At 43.6% G+C, this 21,217-nt stretch overlaps 1 protein-coding gene across 4 annotated transcripts in view; it reads left to right on the top strand.

Annotated features, from left to right (window-relative positions):
• ak8 (adenylate kinase 8) overlaps positions 1–21,217 on the top strand; it is a 148,389-nt gene that overhangs the window by 13,629 nt on the left and 113,543 nt on the right. For 3 of the 4 annotated variants that reach the window (XM_068011863.1, XM_068011861.1, XM_068011862.1), the window contains 2 exons: positions 9,453–9,566; positions 12,445–12,513. In XM_068011863.1, coding sequence (XP_067867964.1) covers positions 9,453–9,566; positions 12,445–12,513 — 183 coding nt within the window. The remainder of the gene's footprint in view (positions 1–9,452; positions 9,567–12,444; positions 12,514–21,217) is intronic. The other variant, XM_068011864.1, reaches the window with a different exon arrangement.

The following is a 21,217-nucleotide window of genomic DNA, read 5'->3' as shown; positions in this document are numbered from 1 at the left end:
GTGCTATGCGCTCTGCAAGGGGAGTCAGGTTCTCGAGTGCTCTGCAGTGTGGGGGGGCTTGGGTTTGGGTGACTGTATAGGGTGACCAAACTGTTGGGTGAAATGTTTGGTTGTCCTTACTGCTGGATGAGAGGGTGGGTACTGACAGCCATCAGAGATTCTGCCAGGAGAGGTAGCAAAAGCTCAGTTGCCAAGGCAGGGTCAGCTCTGCATCGACAGCGCCCTGTAAGCCCACTGGTCACCTGGCATGGGTCTCATACACCCTGTCTTTGTGAATCCCCATGGCTTAATTCTGTGCCTCCGATGGAGGGAGGGCTGAGCAAGCAAGAGATCATCTCATACTTACCTGCTTCCAGACATCCTGATGGCCACTCAGAAGAAAAAAAACAACAAAGATTCACCTCAATGCATGCAGTCTGTCACTTCCTTTCTATTTATGTTCCATGCCTAGCACCCAGCTGAAACACGCGCACTGCCATGGGAGATTATATTCAAATGAGGACTGTATGCATTGAGGTGAATCTTTGTTGTTTTTTTTCTCTGAGTGGCCATCAGGATGGCTGGAAGTGGGTAAGTATGTCTACATTCGCATTCCACAAAGGGGGAAGGATGAAGTCAGCAACTCACAATTAATGCTTTTTTTTTATTCATTCATGGGATGTGGGTGTCGCTGGCTAAGCCAGCGTTTATTGCCCATCCCTAATTGCCCTTGAGACGGTGGTGGTGAGCTGTCTTCTTGAACCACTGCAATCCATGTGGTGTAGGTACACCCACAGTGCTGTTAAGAAGGGAGTTCCAGGATTTTGACCCAGTGACAGTGAAGTGACAGAATAATCACTTTTACACAATAAAGCTTAATTGCTTGAACAAAAGAACTTTACATGATGCCATACATGTTAAATTTCAAACACTTGTGAACCCCCAAGTATCTCTTGGTGGTTTTCTTTATATGTTTACAAGCGCTTCTACAAAGTGTGAACGCATTGGTAGCAGCTGGGCTGGTGGCAGGCTGCCGATCAGGCTGCCCCTTGGCCTGTGATGACTCCGGCGGCCGTCCTATGACTGCCTGCGGCCTAGAGGGCCCTCGCTGCCTGAGGGTTTCCTGCACTGGTGCAGGACTCTCCTCAGGCGTCACGGCTGCTGGAGCTGGGCTCACTGGCAGAGGAGCTGAGGAGCCAGGGTCCACATATGGAGTGCCTTGAAGGGAGCCCCTAGCTGTGGAAGTAGGCCTCTCCTCCTCCCTTTCAAGGCTCACTTGAACCTCCCTGCTCACCAGAGAAGGATGAGGAGCTGGTGAAGACTCCAGGCGCCTTGTCCTTCTCTCACCTTGCCACTGCTGTATCGAGCTCATTGCCAAGGCAGTGGTGTGCAGGTCTGCTTGCATTTGTGGGATCTAGCACTCCATGAGGTTCGCCAACCTCATGCGCTCACGTGTCTGAGACGTGGCAGCACTCATGGCATGGATTGACTCCTACATCCTACATCCGCTAATGGCTGCACATTGCCTCTGGAATCTCCACCATATGTTGCCTTACCTTTCTCTGCAACTCCAGCATGCCCTGTGCTGTTGACACCAGAGGCTCGTCATGAGCCTGGGGCTCAGCATGGGCCTGGCCACCCACAGTCTTCTGACTGTCAGGGACCTTGGCTGTCTCAGCCTCAGCCAGTTGCTTGGGCAAGTATGCGGTCGTCTCATCAGCTTGTGACCCTGATTCTACAGCCAAGCAGAAACCCACCAAGGTCAAAGAATCTATGCTGGTGGAAGGTGCTGGAGAATCATGGGACAGTGCTTCCTCTGACTGTGATTCCTTGTCAGTGGTTGATGGCTGTCCCCCTTCTGGTTGAGTCTCCTGTGGATGCCAACCTGCATAAGAGAAAAGAAACATGTGGGTTAGGCTGTGCAGATCTCATTATGCCAACAATATGTGATGTGGGTCTCCAGAAGTGAACTGTATGTTGATGGAAGCCAATCTCTTGATTGGAGACTCTGGTCTCTCCATCTGATATGGAATGGCCGCCCTGGATCCCTGCCAGTTCTAATGTCTCTTCCTCTGCTGTGGAGAGAGGCTGAAGATCTGGGATGCCCCCGCCAGTCTGGGCTTTCTCCCTCCTCTTATGGGCCCTTTTGTCCTGAAAGCGGAAAGAGGGAGATAGTCATACTTAGCAGAGAGATCAACATGACGGGCTGACACGAGCAGAACTCTCATCCCTTACTGGAGTATCACGCATAGCTCACATTTATGTCCGTTCTGAGGGAAGTTAACAGGGGTAAGCTGTGAAAGAAGGTGGCCTGTGGCTAAGGTGCACCTAACCCCCTCTGCCGTGGCTGTTGTAGTGCCTTCTCCCCATGTCCCACTTCCTCCTGCGCAGCCACTTGCAGTCACTTAAAAAAGAGAGAAGTGTGAAGCAAAAATCTTGGCAGAACAAAGGAGGTCATCGACCCTCTTGCGGCACTTTACCCATGATCGGTGGGGGGTGGGAGGCTGCTGACCTCCTCAGCAAGTTCCATCTAGGCATGCTTGGGCAAGTAGGAGGACCTCTTCTTGTCATCGCTGGGGAAGAGGTCCTCACGCCTTTGCCTTGCAGCCTGGAGGAGTATCTGGAGGGAGGCATTGCTAAACCATGGGGCCACTTTATGTCTTGCCTGTGCCATCCTGCGGGGTCTGCCGCATGGTGGGTGGGGGTCCAGAGTCACTGCAACATGGGTCTCAGTTGTGAAGAGGTAGCAGCAAACAAGGAAGCAATGCAAGCAGGGCTAGCCGGCCTTTAGATATGATGCCAGCACCTGTTCCAGAGTCATCTGACACCGTATTCGGCGTCTTGCATCCTGCCCACATAGTTGGCTGGGCCCTGCACCTCTAGTATGCAAAATGGCCATCCGCCGCGTGATTGCGGTGGGCCGGCCGCCCACGTGACTAGTGGGAACGGCACCCACTTCTGGATCTGCTGCAGGGACCCGTGACAGGCTCACTAAATTCAACTGATTGGTTGCTGCCCTGGGATCAGAGCTGCCTCAAATGAAGGAAGATGTTAGAAGACAATTTCACACATCCTTACTTCACTCCTCTAATGCTTTCTCTACTTTTTTTTCTCGTGTTCTCCTGGTGTCCTCTCCTTATTCCTCCTTACCCAACAAATTCTAATTAGGCCTCAGCTGCAGTTTCCAAATTTCCCTCTCTATGATGTTGCAGGCCTCTTTCTATCCTACACGGGCTCGCTGTTTCCCATTGTTTCAGCTTGGGCATCCACTGATGTGCCAATTGAGGCATATAATCACTGGTATCACTAGTATTGTCACAGAGGCCATCTAAACTGTTCTATTATCCCCTTCCAGTGTTTTCTTTACCAACCTTCTCTGCTGAGCTTATTATCTCCAACCTCCTTCCTATTCCCCTCCTAGCTTCTCCTTTCTCCAATGTCACCTGTAGTCTCCTCCCACCTCTTCTGTCTTCTTGGCCAAGGAGCATAAGAACACAAGTAATAGGAGCAGAAGTTGACTTTATGGCCCATCGAGCCTGCTCCGCCATTTAATACGATCATGGCTGATCTTGGGCTTCAATTCCACTTTCCCGCCCACTTGCCATATCCCTTGATTCCCTGCGAGACCAAAAATCTATCTATCCCAGCCTTAAATGTATTCAATGATGAAGCATCCACAACCCTCTGGGGTAGAGAATTCCAAAGATTCACAATCCTTTTGACTGTAGTAATTTCTTCTCATCTCAGTCCTGAATGACCCCTTATCCTGAGCCTGTGTCCCTGTGTTCTAAATTCCCTGACCAGTGGGAACAATCTCTCAGCTTCGACCCTATCAAGCCCTTTCAGTAACTTGTATGTCTCAAATTAGATCGCCTTTCATTCTAATAAAATCCAGAGAATATAGGCCCAATTTATTCAGCCTCATCATAGGACAACGCCTTCAATTTAGTAAATCTTCGCTGCACTGTCTCCAGTGCAAGTATATCCTTTCTTAAATGTGGAGACCAAAACTGCACTCAGTATTCCGGGTGAGGTCTCACCAAAGCCCTGTACAATTTTAGTAAGACTTTATTCCTGTACTCCAATCCCCTTGCAATAAAGGCCAACATGCCATTTGCCTTCCTAATAGCCTGCTGCACCTTCATGTTAACTTTGTGCGTTCCTTGTACGAGTACCCCCAAGCCTCTCTGAACACCAACACTTACTAGTTTCACATCTTTTAAAAATATTCTGCTTTTCTATTTTTACAACCAAAGTGAACAACTTCACACTTCCCTACATTATACTCCATTTGCCATCTTGGTGCCCACTCACTTGACCTGTCTATATCTCTTTGTAGCCTCTCTACATCCTCCCCACAGCTTACCTTTCCTTGAGCTTTGTATCATCTCTTCATCCAAGTCATTAATACAGAGTGTAAATAGCTGAGGCATGTTGACGTTATCAGCATTAGGGATTTTGTTTGTCAATGGTTGCCTGCCTGAGGTTTCATTCTGCTGTCTTCTCCTGTCCCTAACTGCTGTGGTGGTGATGTAGCTGTCTTCCCCAAATCCCACCTTGGCTTTTATTCCACCTATATATCTGGCCCTGTTCTGCATATGATAACCCTGGCCAATCCCACCCTAAGAATCCTGTACCACTTTCGTTTCCCCTGCCCACTCCACCCCCCCCCCCCCCCCCTCCTCCGAAGCAGGTTCTTTTGCCACTTAATTCCACCTGATCAGTTCCATCTCTGCACTGAACTCTAGATTCTTGGTGATTTCAACCACCTTTAAAGTCACCTTTCCCAACTGCCACAGAATTTCTTGCCTTGCTCACATCTCTCATCATCCTCCACATTGATTCCCTACCCACACGCATGATCACCCCTCAACCTTGTGATTAGGTGGATCTCAAGACTTTTGGGATGCTCATTTATGATGGAGCATTCTCAGAATGGTTTCTTATTTCCCTTTGCATACACTTTCCCATGACAACCCAATGCTGTTCCACTTCCTCGCCTTAGAAAAAAATAAGCCAAGCCTCCCTTATCAGCACACTCTCAAACTTCTTTCTAGGCTCTTCAATTATCAAGCTATTGATGCCTTGGCTGATCTTCTGCATAACTGCCTCACCACCTTCAATGACCGCATCCTCATTAGATCTTGACCAGACTTGCATACACATTTTCCCCTTGGTACAATTGTGACTTCAAGTCCACAGGTTGTAAATTTGAACAAGTCTGGAGTGTGACCTAAAATAAAAGCAAAATACTGCGGATGCTGGAAATCTGAAATAAAAACAAGAAATGCTGGAACCACTCAGCAGGTCTGGCAGCATCTGTGGAAAGAGAAGCAGAGTTAACGTTTCGGGTCAGTGACCCTTCTTCGGAACTGTAGGGTCACTGACCCGAAACGTTAACTCTGCTTCTCTTTCCATAGATGCTGCCAGACCAGCTGAGTGGTTCCAGCATTTCTTGTTTTTATTCTGGAGTGTGACCTGTCTGGCAGTTCATCATCAGACTAATTAGTGTACAGATATGTGGTAGATGCAGTTCTGTGCAGAGGAATATGAAGTAGTACATTTTGGAAAAAAGAACAGTGAAAGGTAGTATTTTATTTTCTCTCTTTGGCCTCCTTGTCTCGGGAGACAATGGGTAAGCGCCTGGAGGTGGTCAGTGGTTTGTGGAGCAGCGCCTGGAGTGGCTATAAAGGCCAATACTAGAGTGACAGACTCTTCCACAGGTGCTGCAGGTAAAATTGGTTGTCAGGGCTGTTTCGCAGTTGGCTCTCCCCTTGCGCTTCTGTCTTTTTTCATGCCAACTGCTAAATCTCTTTGACTCGCCACACTTTAGCCCTGCCTTTATGGCTGCCCGCCAGCTCTGGCGATCGCTGGCAACTGACTCCCATGACTTGTGATCAATGTCACAGGACTTCATGTCGCGTTTGCAGACGTCTTTAAAGCGGAGACATGGACGGCCGGTGGGTCTGATACCAGTGGCGGGCTCGCTGTACAATGTGTCCTTGGGGATCCTGCCATCTTCCATGCGGCTTACATGGCCAAGCCATCTCAAGCGTCGCTGACTCAGTAGGGTGTATAAGCTGGGGATGTTGGCCACCTCGAGGACCTCTGTGTTGGAGATACGGTCCTGCCACCTCATGCCAAGGATTCTCAGGAGGCAGCGAAGATGGAATGAATTGACACGTTGCTCTTGGCTGACATACGTTGTCCAGGCTTCGCTGCCGTAGAGCAAGGTACTGAGGACACAGGCTTGATACACGTGGACTTTTGTGTTCCGTGTCAGTGCGCCATTTTCCCACACTCTCTTGGCCAGTCTGGACATAGCAGTGGAAGGCTTTCCCATGCGCTTGTTGGTTTCTGCATCGAGAGACAGGTTACTGGTGATAGTTGAGCCTAGGTAGGTGAACCCTTGAACTACTTCCAGAGCGTGGTCGCCAATATTGATGGATGGAGCATTTCTGACATCCTGTCCCATGATGTTCGTTTTCTTGAGGCTGATGGTTAGGCCAAATTCGTTGCAGGCAGTCGCAAACCTGTCGATGAGATTCTGCAGACACTCTTCAGTGTGAGATGTTAATGCAGCATTGTCAGCAAAGAGGAGTTCCCTGATGAGGACCTTCCGTACTTTGGTCTTGGCTCTTAGACGGGCAAGGTTGAACAACCTGCCACCTGATCTTGCGTGGAGGAAAATTCCTTCTTCTGAAGACTTGAACGCATGTGAGAGCAGCAGGGAGAAGAAAATCCCAAACAGTCCTGTTTCACGCCACTCAGGATAGGAAAGGGGTCTGATGAGGCGCCGCTATGCTGAATTGTATTTTAATAATAAGATTCTTAACAGAATGGTGGAACAGAGATATCAAAGGAGGCAGGTATAGAACCATAGAAAAGTTACGACACAGAAATAAGCCATTCAGCTGTCTGTATTGGCTGAAAAAACTAGCCACCCTTTCTAATCCCACCATCCAGCACCTGGCCCATAGCCTTGCAGGTTACAGCACTTCAGGCACAGGTCCAGGTACCTTTTAAATGAGTTGAGAGTTTCTGCCTCCACCACTGATGCGGGCAGTGAATTGCAGACACTCACCACCGTCTGGGTGAAAACGTTTTTTCTATCGAAGGTATAAGATTCTTTAAATGCAGGAATGCAGAAAGAAAGGGCCATAATAAGGCAAATAAGTTTCTGAGTTTCTCTGAGTTGGCTATAAAAGCGGGACATTTGTATAAGACATTGGTTAGATCACAGTTGGTGTAGTTCTGGGCGCCACTATATAAAGGGCATTAGAACCATTCGAAGGGTACTAGGATGGTTTGTTTAAATTATATAATTGAAAGATTACAGTTATAAAGAGAGGCTTGAAAAAATGGGTATTTTTCACTGGAATGGAGAAGTTTAAAGGGGCTCCAATAAAATTTTTAATATTATGAATGTTTTTGACCAGATAAGCAGTGAAAGATTGTTTTCAATGGCTGCCACATTGGCTAAAAGTGGGCAAATGCTGAAGAACACCATTAGAAAAATGAAGGAGGTTATTAGAAGACAATTACACACATTCAAATGTGGAATGCTCTACCATAGTTAGCTATTAAGGTAATTGGGTAAAAATTGGTTTTGACCCATTTTTGGGCCTAAAATAGGGATCAATGCTGACCTGAAATTAGTCTTCAGGCCTCATTTTAATTATATAAGAAAGCTGCTGGCACGTGTTGTGCTTCCAGAAGTCAGAAGCGAAATTTGGGACTGCTGGCTTGCTGTAACCCTGAGGCAAGTCCTGGAAGGAGATGGGAAGAAGAACTGTGGCCCTCAGGCGTGCTGTTGATCTTGGAGGAGCACTCTTGCTCCTCCCAGCTCCATAGGAAATAAGTTTAAACAAAAATTGCTTTTTGGCGGTGAAAACTCTTTACGTCACAGTAATCCCACCAAAACCTGAGCAGACCATGCCCAACATCTGATCTGCTGTGATCAGCCCTACTAATGTTGCTGAGGGGGTCCTCAAACAGGTGCTAGACCTCTCATTAACATATGCAAGTGTCCTAATGGCTGTTTAAGGAGGCCACCCGAGACATCTGAGATTTGTTTGAGGCTAAGTATGGTGCCAGGCATATTTCAAGTACCTTGAGGTGCACAGCAGAGCCCTGCAATATTTCTCATTTTTGTCCCCATTTTCTGCCTGGAAAGCAGGCGCAACAAGGACCAATTTCTACCCCAGAATTCATAACTACATTTTAAAGTTAAACTACCAGACCCGCAAAACATTTATAGTGAAATTATCATCTTTATTGCAAAAATACTTTTTCAAATCCCATCCCATGTCATTCCATTCTTCCTATACCATCCCTCTCGTGCCATAACATTCCCATTCCTTTCATCCTTCTCATTCCAATGCATCCCCAATCCCACCCCTTCTTCCTATGCCATTTCCATTCCATTCCTCCCATGCCATCACATCACACCCTCCCCCCCCCCCCCCCCCATTCCATACCTCCCATGCATTCCCCCTGCATGCCACCCCCATTCTTTTGGGCTTCCCTTATCTTCTGATGTTCTTTTTCTCCACTAAAGCCCCCCATCTAGCTGCCGCTACCAGCCATTGGCAGCCTCACATCTGTCATGTGCTCCAGTGCCTCCGCATATGCCAGACTCTGCCACCAAGTCAACCCACCAACCAATCAGAACAGTGCGGAGAGACAAAAACTTTGTATTATTATTATTATTATGGATTGGACAACTAACTGAAGGAAAGCGGGAGATGATTAAATAAATTGGGTTAGAGTTGAAGAACTAATGCTAGTTTAAAAGGCTGCATTCTGTCTCATAATAAGATTCTATCGTTCCTGTTACTTCCAGTGTCATGTGGGAAAGTTTGCAACTCAATGGTCCAGAGTTTCTAGGCTTGATTTTTTTCCGTTTCTTAGAAACATGTACTAGATCAGTCATCTTTCACTCCTTGATATTTACCCTGCCATTAAGTATCACTATTGATACTTTTACTAGAGGTGCTCCATCTACATTCTCATTCTGCAGAAGCCCAATTGCCCAAATTTTCTTCCTGTTATGAATATAACAAAATTCAAAAGTCTTTTGTCTGCTTTCATTCATAATTTGCTTTTTGATTTCTATTTTTTATATCAATCTGCTTCTGCATTTATAGTCAATCTTTTATATTTTTGTGATGTTGAAGAATCCATTCAGAAATAGGGAATATGAAAATTTTCTTTCTATCTCAATAGAGGGATTAAACGCAAAAACAATGGGAATCGGAATTCACTGTTTCTTATTCATCCAAAGACCATATTTATATATATATATACTATAGATGTTTCCATCAGTGATGCTTTGATGTTGCCCCAATTCTTTTAAAATATCTGTACAGTACAGTATGGTATCATCAATTCTTAAAGCTCTAAAGTTTTAACCTTAAGCTGCTGACTGGCATTATTCCCGGGTGTGAGATTTTGCATTTTACTTTTACTAGGCCAAGTTGCTTTGTGACCAGATCAATGCGCACCTTCTCACTTTGGATGATATGCTAGCAGATGGAAAATCTGAGTTTGCTAACAAATTCCAAAGATTAAACACTGCAAATAAGGTACAGTAACAGATCTTAAACTAAGTTTTGTGATATGTTGCCTGCAAACATGTATGTGGTCTGTTCTGTGGAGTCAAATAGCAGATATTAGAAGTTGATAATCACAACAGAAAAGCTGCCTGCATCATTTGCACTTGCACGTGCTGGAATAGATTCATACAAAGGGAATCTTCAAGATTAAATGACTAATAAGATATATCTTCTCTGCAATTTTTTTGTTTTTTTTCCTAAGGGTGACATAAAGCATATGGTTTTATTAGTACTAGCAACCCTCTGAAGTTCCATCTATGGCTGCTCTTAATGTCAGAAAAGGGTGACTATTTGACCTGTGAGATTGCCACAATTGAGCAGGATCATATCCTTAATTGATATGCCCATAGAAGTACTTGTTCTGGTTGGCAGTTATGTGCAAATTCTGGCTGATATCCCTCAACTCTTTCCTTATCCCAGGAATGCTGATACCAATTGTAGTGCTTCAATGACAGACCAAGTTGATCACTGCATGTGCCATCAAATGATGTTCTCTTGGCCAAACTGAATTGTTCCTCTCGCAGTTTATGAATATATTCTGACTTTGACATCCTTGCTGTTTTTGTCTTACATTGTATTGGATGAATCGTAGTTCAATTGAGAGAGTTTGATCTTATCTAATTTTTTGAAATAAATACTGCCCATTTAAATTAATTTTAAGTAATTCTGTTGTGTGGAAGTGAATGAAAATAAGTGGAGTTACTCAGTGCTAATTAGAGGAATAAAACTCTGCTCAAGGGAGATAACAGTGCTGGAAAAATTATTGTAGCACAGCTCCTTAAAGAGCAGCAGGGGCATTAATTATATTCTTAGTACACTAGCTCTTGACTTGAAAAATTGTAATTGTGAGTCAGGCTGTAATGATACCCTTCTCCGGGCTTTAAAGTTTTGGGTGGCCAATGCTTTTCTAACATTAATTTTGATCATAAAGAGAAATGGTCAGTTCAGTACAGGAATTAGATCAGTTGATTTAGAAAATCCTGTCACGAATAATGATTTGAAATAAGAGAATGATTTAAATGTTGATAATTTACGATTGCTTCAAAGTTGCTTACTACAAGTAGAACTTGCATTATGTTGCATAGAAAAAAAGTCCCAAGGGGCTTGCTTCATAGAGGCACAAACAACAAAATTATAAATGTTAATCTACAGGGTGGTTAAGTTCTACTGCTTGTCGCATTCACGCATGATGAAATTATTGGCTTGATGGACATTCCTGTGGTGAACGATCTAATTCTTCAGATTTGAAGTTAACTATTTTGTGATTCAGGTTTCTTTAGTGTAGTACAGTTTTCATTTGTTCAAATGAAATGTGCATAACATTAACTATGGTACTGTACTTTTGTGAAGGTGATCCTCAGCATTGTCCCATTCATGATTCTCTTACTATGACAATGGACATAGGATGAATCCTCTTTATAGAAATGGTACGCGTAGGTTTGGGAAGGTTGCAGGAGAAGAGCAGGTTCTGTAAGAAATAGGCTTTAGATTTTCCCCAGGCATATTTACCTCTCAGTGGTTGTGTATTATATATGCTATAGATTTTTCGCACATCTCTCTCAGTAGAAAGGGTGCAATGGGTAGTGTTGCTGATTGTACTAAAAGTGCCATCAATCTCACTGTATAAAAGACAAATGATTTTTTGCAGTGGGACCAATAAACTTTGTTCTTCCCTGTTACTCAATTGAAAGCTAACATTCTAAAGATAAAATTAGTATTTATCTGGCTCCCTGAAATTCTTAAAATTGTTAATCAACTTTTTTTCCATGGTCAGTGTTGCATGTAGTGAAAATAAAAGTCAGCTTTCCAAGGCAATAATTTCAATTATTTTAAGATTATGAATGCTCTTTGTTGAAATTCGACTTACTTTTTACATGACTGAATACATTAGCAATTTCTCTTTGTTTCAGTCCTAAAGGAGCTGTACTATTATATTAACATCAACAATGTAGTGACACTTACATTTAGGAAACAAAATTATTTCCTACCTAAAATGGAGAAAAAAAACAATTGAACAGAAGTTATAACTCAAGCAACAATATAGTTTTTATGCTGCATATGGTCGAATAATTTTCATGAAATATTTACATTTCATGGAAATGCCATTAGAATTGAGAACAAATAACACCGCCGAGGGTGCGAGGGAGGGACATTTAAGATAATGATCCAGGAACCAATCTATGCATCAGTTTATTTTTGCAATTAAAATGACTTCTGTTCTATTGTTTATCATTTGAATTTAACTTTTTTAGCTAATGCGTTGTATAAATAGGATACGCAATGAAGACCTGAGGATATAATATTATATCCCACTTCTAGGGCTGACCATCACTCTGGTTAGTTTTTTCATTCACTGCATATAAATTATATCTTGCAGATATTATTTGTGTATCCTCTGTGTTCTGAAAGTTACAATATTGTAACTCCAGATGGTAGACGTGAATTTTAACCACTTCGGACGTTCTTACTAATTTTTTCCTCCAGATTTTCTAAAAACCCTAAAACAACTTTAAAAGATTGCTTGGTATAGCAGGACTACACAAAATGAGTTTGTAGCTTCCATAACCTCTGTCAATGTGACACTTCAAAGGAATGAAGCAGACACTGGCTGTGGCAGTAAGCAGCATGATCCACCACAAACAGGCAGTGAGTCCATACTCCCACTGCGCTGGACCATGGCTCTTGAGCCAAACCCCCCCGGGACTCAGTAACTGTCAAAAAAAAGTGCCTGCCGATTCTCTTCACTTTTCTCCTTCAGCCTAATCATGTAGGGGCTTTGGAATTCCTTTTGAACTTCACTCTGAATATTCACCCTCTCATCTCTTTGCAATTCTCTTTTACTTTGCAGGAAATTCCCAATACACTATGGGCAAAGCTGATCCTAGAACGGCTGTCAAAAACGGACTGCATCAAACGGGTAGGAATCGCTCCTGCAGGAATAGTCAAAGAGCAATTACACAGCATGCACACATACTTGGCATTCAGCGATGGAATGAGTGGGGGATTTGTTCAGGCAGTGGCTGATTGCTCTGTCGAACAGCAGTGGGGGAGTTTGAAAGTTTATTAAGAGGATAAAGTGCAGGATGAGTGTGTGCATATGCTAATCTGATAGTTGAGCGTTGATCAAAGACTAAACACAGAATCCAACTGATTGCCTGGAGCAGTATTCAGGGCTGGGATGGGCTATGTCGCCCAGTAACCAGACAACATAGTCGAATAGAAACCCGTACAGCCAGTTTCTGTTTGGTGACTAAGCCAGTTGCAGCACAATTTTTATTTAGCATGAATCTTTACTTGTTATAATATACACTGCAACACTAAAATATGCAACCAAACATGCATTCTAACAGTTATGCAAACAATCACATAACAACTTTTCAGTTATTTTAAACTATTTTCTTAGCTTCAGCTTGCTATTTTACTGAAAGTCTAAAACAGGACAGTAGTTGAATTGGCCAAAATAAGTAGGTATCTCCCACTTCAGGATTCTATTCTCATAAATTCAAGTTAACTACATAATGACCATGGAATGTTTTATTGCTGCGTCCGTTTTACAACTAGTGTCGAAGCATCCAATGTAGTGGGTGGTGTGTACGCGCACATTCCTTGTCGGAAATATGCTATATTGGTAAAGGTTCCTGTATAGGCATTTAGGACCCAGACCTGAAACAGGTGTTAGGCCCTTTAACTATGTAAATAGGAGGCCTACCACTTGTTTATGGACCCCTTTACAAAATCTTTTAGCACTGATCATGCCATGTCAGTATTCTCAGGCACTTGACAGTCAAACCAAAGGTCCTTAATTGGTCTGCTGAAGGTGGCCTCCTGAAGGGAAAGCCTCAACTGATTTAGCTTACCTTCTAATGGAGCTAGGAGGAGCAAGAATATTCCTCCTGGCTGCACATTAAATTTGTGGATCGGTAGCAACATTATACTTCACATTTAGCTCCTGTATGCTAGATAGAATTTACAGTAGAGAAACTGGGCATTTGGCCCATCAGGTCTCTGCCAGTGTATGCTCCACACAAACCTCCTGCCACTTTCCTTCATCTCCCCCTATTTGTATTCCTTTCTCCTTCATGTACTTATCTAGCTTCTCCTTAAATACATCAATGCTATTCACCTCAACCTCTCCATGTGGAAGCAGGTCCTACATTCTAACCACTCTGAAAGGCAGTTTATTGCTGAAAAAAGAGACATGCTGTCAAAGCTTTTCATCTTGCACCCATCAGGACAGACACAAGAATGTCAAATTTCAAAGGGAGCAACAATTATACTGCATGAGAAAAGGAGTGCTGATTGGTTGGCAAGTCGACTCTGGTGGAGGTGTTGCCATTCAGAATGCACCGGAGAACTATTGTCTCCCACGCTTTGTTTAATTCAAAAAAGACACAACGCCCGCCATGCTCAATTTTGCCTGCAGAGGACAGGTCCCACTTAGGACAGCACTTACTGAACAATCCTGAGTGTGCTAAGAATTACATTAACAACCAATTTAAGATTATCAGTCGGGCTCGCAATGTGGTTCACTTACGTTTGCTGGAAGCTAAATATATTCATACACGAGGATCTGCCCTCTGCAGGCAAAAGGAACATGTCCAGGCATTGCACCTTTTTTAAATTAAACAAAGCGTGGAGAACATAAAAACAGGAAGTGCTGGAAATACTCAGCAGGTCTGGAAGCATCTGTGTAGAGGGAAACAGAGTTAACTTTTTAGGTCTGTGACCCTTCATCAGAACTCGCAAAAATTTGAAATCTAACAGTCTTTGAGCAAGTGAAAAGGTGGGGGGGAGAAGAGCAAGAAGGAAGGACTGTGAAAGGACAGAGGGGGGAGAGATTAAATGACAGATGTAATGGAACAGAATGCAAATGGAAAGTGTGATGTAAACCCCACCTGCCAAGAATGAGGCATATTAATTTTGTCATATGGAACATTAATTTTAAACTCTTACGGGCTGGAAACTTTGCATTCTAAGAGACAGTTGCTTGGAGAAGACAATGGCACTGCTCCCTAATTCAATTAACCAAATGGATTTTGATCACAAGACATTGACTGTGTGAAAGTCAGCATTCCAGCCCCCTACTGAGGATGTCTACTAAGATTGAAAGAATCCATAAAACTCGCCGGGCAGGTTGTTTCAGGAAAAAAAGCTAGTCACATGACTGGCCTGCTGGCCCAGGTTTGGTTTGAATTGTGTTCACAGAGCAGTTTGAAGTCAGACTGCAATTTGAAGACAAAGGAGAAAGAAGGTCTCTCCCCGCTCTCTCTCTCATGAAAAGAAGAAACTGCAACTGGATTTCAAGAAGACAGAAAACCATCGAAACAAGTTTGAAAGAGTGTACTAGGCCCCAACGAGATGGCTAGATGGAACTGCAATCAAAGACTTTACATCAAACTCAAAAGACAATAAATGAACTCCAGCTATTGCTTCAAACCTTTCCCTTTGATTCTTTCTCCTTTTCTGTCTCTATCTGCATGTGTGTTCATCGCGTATGCATGGCGCGTGGCGTATGTTTTAACCGAATTAGAGTTTTAAGGTTAATAAACCTACACCTTTCTTGTTTAAATCTAAGAAAATGTGTATGGTTGATTTCTTTGTTTACTGCTCTCTGATTGTAATGGCAAGGATTCACTGAGGGAAAGCTAAAAACACGGTGTTTTAAAAATTAAACCATGTTATGGTCGAAACAGGAAAAGGCTAAGAGGGAACCCCTAGACCCCTTTCTCACCTGGTCGTACAAGAGCGAAAGACAAAGCACGAGTCCAGAGAGAGTGTTAATGGCAGAATAATGAACCGCTCTGTACGAAAGCAAAAACATGAAAAATGCGTTTAAGACTAGCACGTGGTTAATAAATAAATAATTTTAAAAAGAGGGAAGTGTATATATATATATATATATGGCAATAATGGGGCTCAAGGTCTGAAATTATTGAACTCCATATTGAGTTCTGAAGGCTGTATAGTGCCTAATTGGAAGATGAGGTGCTGTTCCTCGAGCTTGCGTTGGTGTTCACTGGAACACTGCAGCAGGCTGAGGACAGAAATGTGAGCATGGGAACAAGGTGGTGAATTAAAAGGGCAAGCAACCGGAAGCTCAGGATCATGTTTGCAAACCGAACGGAGGTGTTTTGCAAAGCGGTCAGCCGATCTGTGTTTGGTCTCCCCAATGTAGAGGAGACCACACTGTGAGCAGCGAATACAGTATACTAAATTGAAAGAAGTACAAGTAAATCACTACTTTATCTGGAAGGAGTGTTTGGGGCCTTGGATGGTGAGGAGAGAGGAGGTAAAAGGGCAGGTATTACATCTCCTGTGATTGCATGGGAAGTAGCCGTGGGAAAGGGAAGAGGTATCGGGGGTGATTGAGGAGTGGACCAGGGTGTTGCGGAGGGAATGGTCCCTTCGGAATGCTGACTGGGGAGGGGAGGGGAAGATGTGTTTGGTGATGGCATCACGCTGGAGGTAGGGGAAATGATGGAGGATGATCCTTTGGATGTGGAGGCTGCTGGGGTGGAAAGTGAGGACAAGGGGAACCCTGTCGGTTCTGGGAGGGAGGGGAAGGGGTCAGAGCAGAAGTGCGGGAAATGGGTTGGACACGGTCGAGAGCCCTGTCAACCAGTGTGGGGGAATCTTTGGTTGAGGAACAAGGAAGGCATATCAGAGGCACTGTTGTGGAAGGTTGCATCATCAGAACAGATGCTTCGGAGACGGTGAAACTGGGAGAATGGAATGGAATCCTTACAGGAGGCAGGGTGTGAGAAAATGATGTCGAGGTAGCCTTGGGCATCAGTGGGCTTATAATAAATACAAGTGGACAGTCCATCCCCAGAGATGGAGACAGAGAAGTCGAGGAAGGGAAGGGAATTGTCGGAGATGTACCATGTGCAGGTGAGAGAAGGGTGGAAATTGGAAGCAAAGTTGATGAAGTTTTCCAGTCAGGGTAAGAGCAGGAAGTGGCACTGATATAATCATCATTGTACCAGAAAAAGAGTTGGGGAAGTGGGGCCTGAGTAGGACTGGAACAAGGAATGTTTGACATAACCCACAAAAAGACAGGCATAGCTAGGACCCATGCAGGTACCCATAGCAACACCTTTTATTTTTGGAGAAAGTGATTGAAAAGTAAAATAGTGAATAGTAATAGTAATGAGTGAAATAGTGAAAAGATTAATGGGACTCAAAATAAAAAAGTAAACAGGATCAAATAATTTATTTTTATTTATTTAGAGATACAGCACTGAAACAGGCCCTTCGGCCCACCGAGTCTGTGCCGACCATCAACCACCCATTTATACTAATCCTATATTCTTACCACATCCCCTTACCACCTACCTATACTAGGGACAATTTATAATGGCCAATTTACCTATCAACCTGCAAGTCTTTGGCTGTGGGAGGAAACCGGTGCACCCAGCGAAAACCCACACAGTCACAGGGAGAACTTGCAAACAGGCAGTACCCAGAACTGAACCCGGGTCGCTGGAGCTGTGAGGCTGCGGTGCTAACCACTGCGCCACTGTGCCTATCCAATGTCTCATCCAGTATCCAAGAATACTGGAGGATGCTGGAGAGGAGATGGTAGAGTCATTAAACCACAATTTTGCAAAAGTCTTTGGAAATGGGAATTGTGCCAAAGTATTGGAAAGTGGCAAATGTTACTGTTCAAATTGAAGGCAGTTAGTCTTACCTTAGTTGTGAGTAAACTTCGAATTCTGGATTGTCTGATGATGATGGCCTCCCATTTTTCCACTGACATTGCAATGGCAATTAGAAAATCTGGGCTCTAATGTCTATGATATGGCATGAAATGTAGTGAACACTTAGAAAGCTCTGGATTGATTGGAGCAATCAGCATGGATTTGTAAAAGGAAAGTTGTACTTCACTTTTTTAATTAATTTTTTTGAGGAAACCAGAATGCACAGCCTTGGTCATCACGTTTTTATTTTCGGAGGGTATTTGATAAGATGTCACATAGAGATGTGAAAATTAAAACGCATGGTATTAAAGGGAAGGATCACGAGATGGCTCTGAGACAGAATTCAAAGAGTAGGATTAAATGGATCTGAGTACTATTGTGCTAGGTTCTTTTTGTTTTCCATTCATATAAATGATTTGGACATATGGACGTGGAATAATATCAACATTTGGTGTTGATACCAAATTAGGAGACATGGCAAACTATGAGAAGGATACAAGGAGGACATAGACAAGTTAGTGAAATGGGCAGAGGTTGGCATTGGTGGAATATTGAGAGGTGTAAGAGAAATTGAAGTGGTGCATTTTGTCAAACGAAGTGTGCAGACATTTATATCTTTAAAGGTGGGAGCAGGTTTAAATGGCAATGAGATATTGGAGTCCTGATGAAAGGCCACAGACCTGAAATGTTAATTCTGCTTCTCTCTCCACAGATGCTGCCTGACCTGCTGAGTATTTCCAGCATTTTCTGTTGTTATTTTGGATTTCATATATTAGGACACTGAGTATAAAAGCAAAGAAGTGATATTTTGTATAAGATATTGGTTAAGTCAACAAAGTAATTGCTTAATCTAGGAACCCCATTTAAAAAAAATTTGTTAATGGAATGTGGGCGTCGCTGGCTAGGCCAGCATTTTATTGCCCATCCCTAATTGCCCTTGAGAAGGTGTTGGTGAGCCACCTTCTTGAACCGCTGCAGTCCATGTGGGGTAGATACACCCACAGTGCTGTTAGGAAGGGAGTTCCAGAATTTTGACCCAGCGACAGTGAAGGAACGGCAATGTGGTTCCAAGTCAGGATGGTGTGTGGCTTGGAGGGGTGCTTGCAGGTGGTGGTGTTCCCATGCATCTGCTGCCCTTGTTCTTCTAGGTGGTAGAGGTCGTGGTTCTAAGGAGCCTTGGTGAGTTGCTGCAATGCATTTTGTAGATGGTACACACTGCTGCCACTGTGCATCGGTGGTTGAGGGAGTGAATGTTTGTGGATGGGGTGCCAATCAAGTGGGCTGCTTTGTCCTGGATGGTGTCAAGCTTCTTGAGTGTTGTTGGAGCTCACCCATCCAGGCAAGTGGAGAGTATTCCATCACACTCCTGACTTGTGCCCCCGATTCCCATTGACTCAAGTTTTGCTAGGGCTCCTTGATGCCATACTCGGTCAAATGCTACCTTGATGTCAAGGGCAGTAACTCTCACCTCACCTCTTGAGTTCAGCTCCTTTGTCCATGTTTGAACCAAGGCTATAATGAGGTCAGGAGCTTAGTGGCCCTGAGCAGGTTATTGCTAATCAAGTGCCGCTTGCTAGCACTGTCAACGACACCTTCCATCACTTTGCTGATGATCGGGAGTAGACTGATGGGCGGTAATTGGCCTGATTGGATTTGTTCTGCTTTTTGTGTACGAGACATACCTGGGCAATCTTCCACATTGCCGGGTAGATGCCAGTGTTGTAGCTGTACTGGAACAGCTTGGCTAGGGGCGTGGCAAGTTCTGGAGCACAGGTCTTCAGTACTATTGCCGGAATGTTGTCAGGATATCTTGGTTAGTGAAAAGGATTAGCAAAGCTTTACTAGAATTTTATGTCAGGATTGAGAAGGTACAGTTACGAACAAAGACTTCAAGCATTGCAATTTCCATTGGAATAGAGAATGGGAGGATTGTATTTTTGACAATGGAGTTTTATAGCTCTTACTGCATCAATTGCTCAAATTCAATTTTAGGTTTAATTTTACTTTATCAAGAATATGCATGTGTAAGTATTCAGTTAATATAAACAAATTTAGTAAGAATACACAGGATTGCTTTAGTAAATTCGATTAATTTAACATTTGATGATTGGAGCATTTTTGCATTAACAAATATTATGAGTTTTTTCTCCTTTAACTCCATGAGTTTTGTCACTTTTTTCTGCTGAATATAAGCCCTTAAGCACAGTGGCGCAGTGGTTAGCACCGCAGCCTCACAGCTCCAGCGACCCAAGTTCAATTCTGGGTACTGCCTGTGTGGAGTTTGCAAGTTCTCCCTGTGTCTGCGTGGGTTTCCTCCGGGTGCTCCAGTTTCCTCCCACAGCCAAAAGACTTGCAGGTTGATAGGTAAATTGGCCATTATAAATTGCCCCGAGTATAGGTAGGTGGTAGGGGAATATAGGGACAGGTGAGGATGTGGTAGGAATATGGGATTAGTGTAGGATTAGTATAAATGGGTGGTTAATGGTCAGCACAGACTCGGTGGGCTGAAGGGCCTGTTTCAGTGCTGTATCTCTAAATCTAAATCTAAATATTGTAAAAAGACACTTTCCCAATAGAACAAAATTTAAGTAAGCTACAAGCAATACTCAGTATCTTGTTTACTGCTAACCCTAACAATGGTGTAAATGTATAATTCTGGCAAGGAATTATAATGATTTATGTAACCCAAGATGGATTAATGTGAGAATTCCAGCCACTCACTTATAAATGTAAGCACTCCTAGGATTAAACATCATGCTCCAGGACAGCACTTAATTTTTCTAAGAATGCATTTTCTGTGTGTAGTAGAAATTGAGCATTTCTTGTCTGTGACATTCTTTTGGGTAAAAACTGGGTTGAGTCATTTTTCAGTACATAACTACTTTACAGATGTAAACAAGTGGTCTAATGCCTGTTTTAAGTCCCATCACAGAAATTGGGTAACAATGATTGAATAAGTCAGGAATTGGACTTGCCCTGCTCAGCATTCTGCTGTAGTAATGCTGCGGCCAAGTAGCAGTCACTAACTAAAGGTAAGTTTATGTACATAGTTTTTGAAAAATCTTCCTGTGAAGCTAAGAGTAGGAGTTTTAACCCTAACCCTGACATAATTTCTGCAGTCCTCTCCATTACCGTTGCCTGCTCCAAGCTCCCTCCCGGGACTTTGCTTCTGTGCAAATTCTTCTGTGTGCAAGCTGCCTGTGTATGCATGACAGGGCCCGGCAGCTCACGCAAAAATGTTAGCGAGGCCCAATTTTGGGTCAGCCTCCGGCTTCACAGTTGAAGAGCTTGCTGTTTACGCAGTGCTGATTCTGGTCCCGAAGAACAGGCCCAGATGAATTTCCAGTGTTCCAGACTGTAATGACTGAGCAATAAGCTCTTGAAGAGCTGAGAAGTGGAATGCAATAATCCAGACTCCAAGGAATGGAAGATACATGCCTAGAAAAGATTCCCCAAAGTGGGCTGAGTTTGTGAAGATTGCAAAAATTGAAGTTGATTCACTAGGTCACAAGGATTCATTGGAGCTTGGTGAGGATTGGATAATGAGTGAGTGGGAGCGTATGTCAGAGGAGTCTGGGATGCAGGGTTCTGCATTAGCTGAGTTGGGGAGAAATTCATAATTTAAATGATGGTGAGGATGAGGGTTTCAACAGTAGGTGTGGGGTAGGTAGTAGCAGACAATATTTTAGAGTTTGAGGAAGCTGGTCTTAGCATGGACCACATGCGCAAAAGAAAGTTCAGAGTTGAGGAGAATGCTAGAGACTAGTAGTTTTTGACAAAAGCCTAAAAGGATTATTTAGCTTTTCTGACGGAGCTGCAGGAAATGTTTGACTTACTCAGACAGGCAGTTGGATGGTATAACAATGACAAGCTGCAATGAATCCTCGAAAGGAGGATAGTTGAAGATAGACAACATAATGA

Source organism: Heterodontus francisci, chromosome 32 (assembly GCF_036365525.1).
Source record: "Heterodontus francisci isolate sHetFra1 chromosome 32, sHetFra1.hap1, whole genome shotgun sequence".
Lineage (NCBI taxonomy): Eukaryota > Metazoa > Chordata > Chondrichthyes > Heterodontiformes > Heterodontidae > Heterodontus > Heterodontus francisci.
Note: the sequence above shows the minus strand (reverse complement) of the source record. Positions and strands in the feature narration are given on the sequence as shown.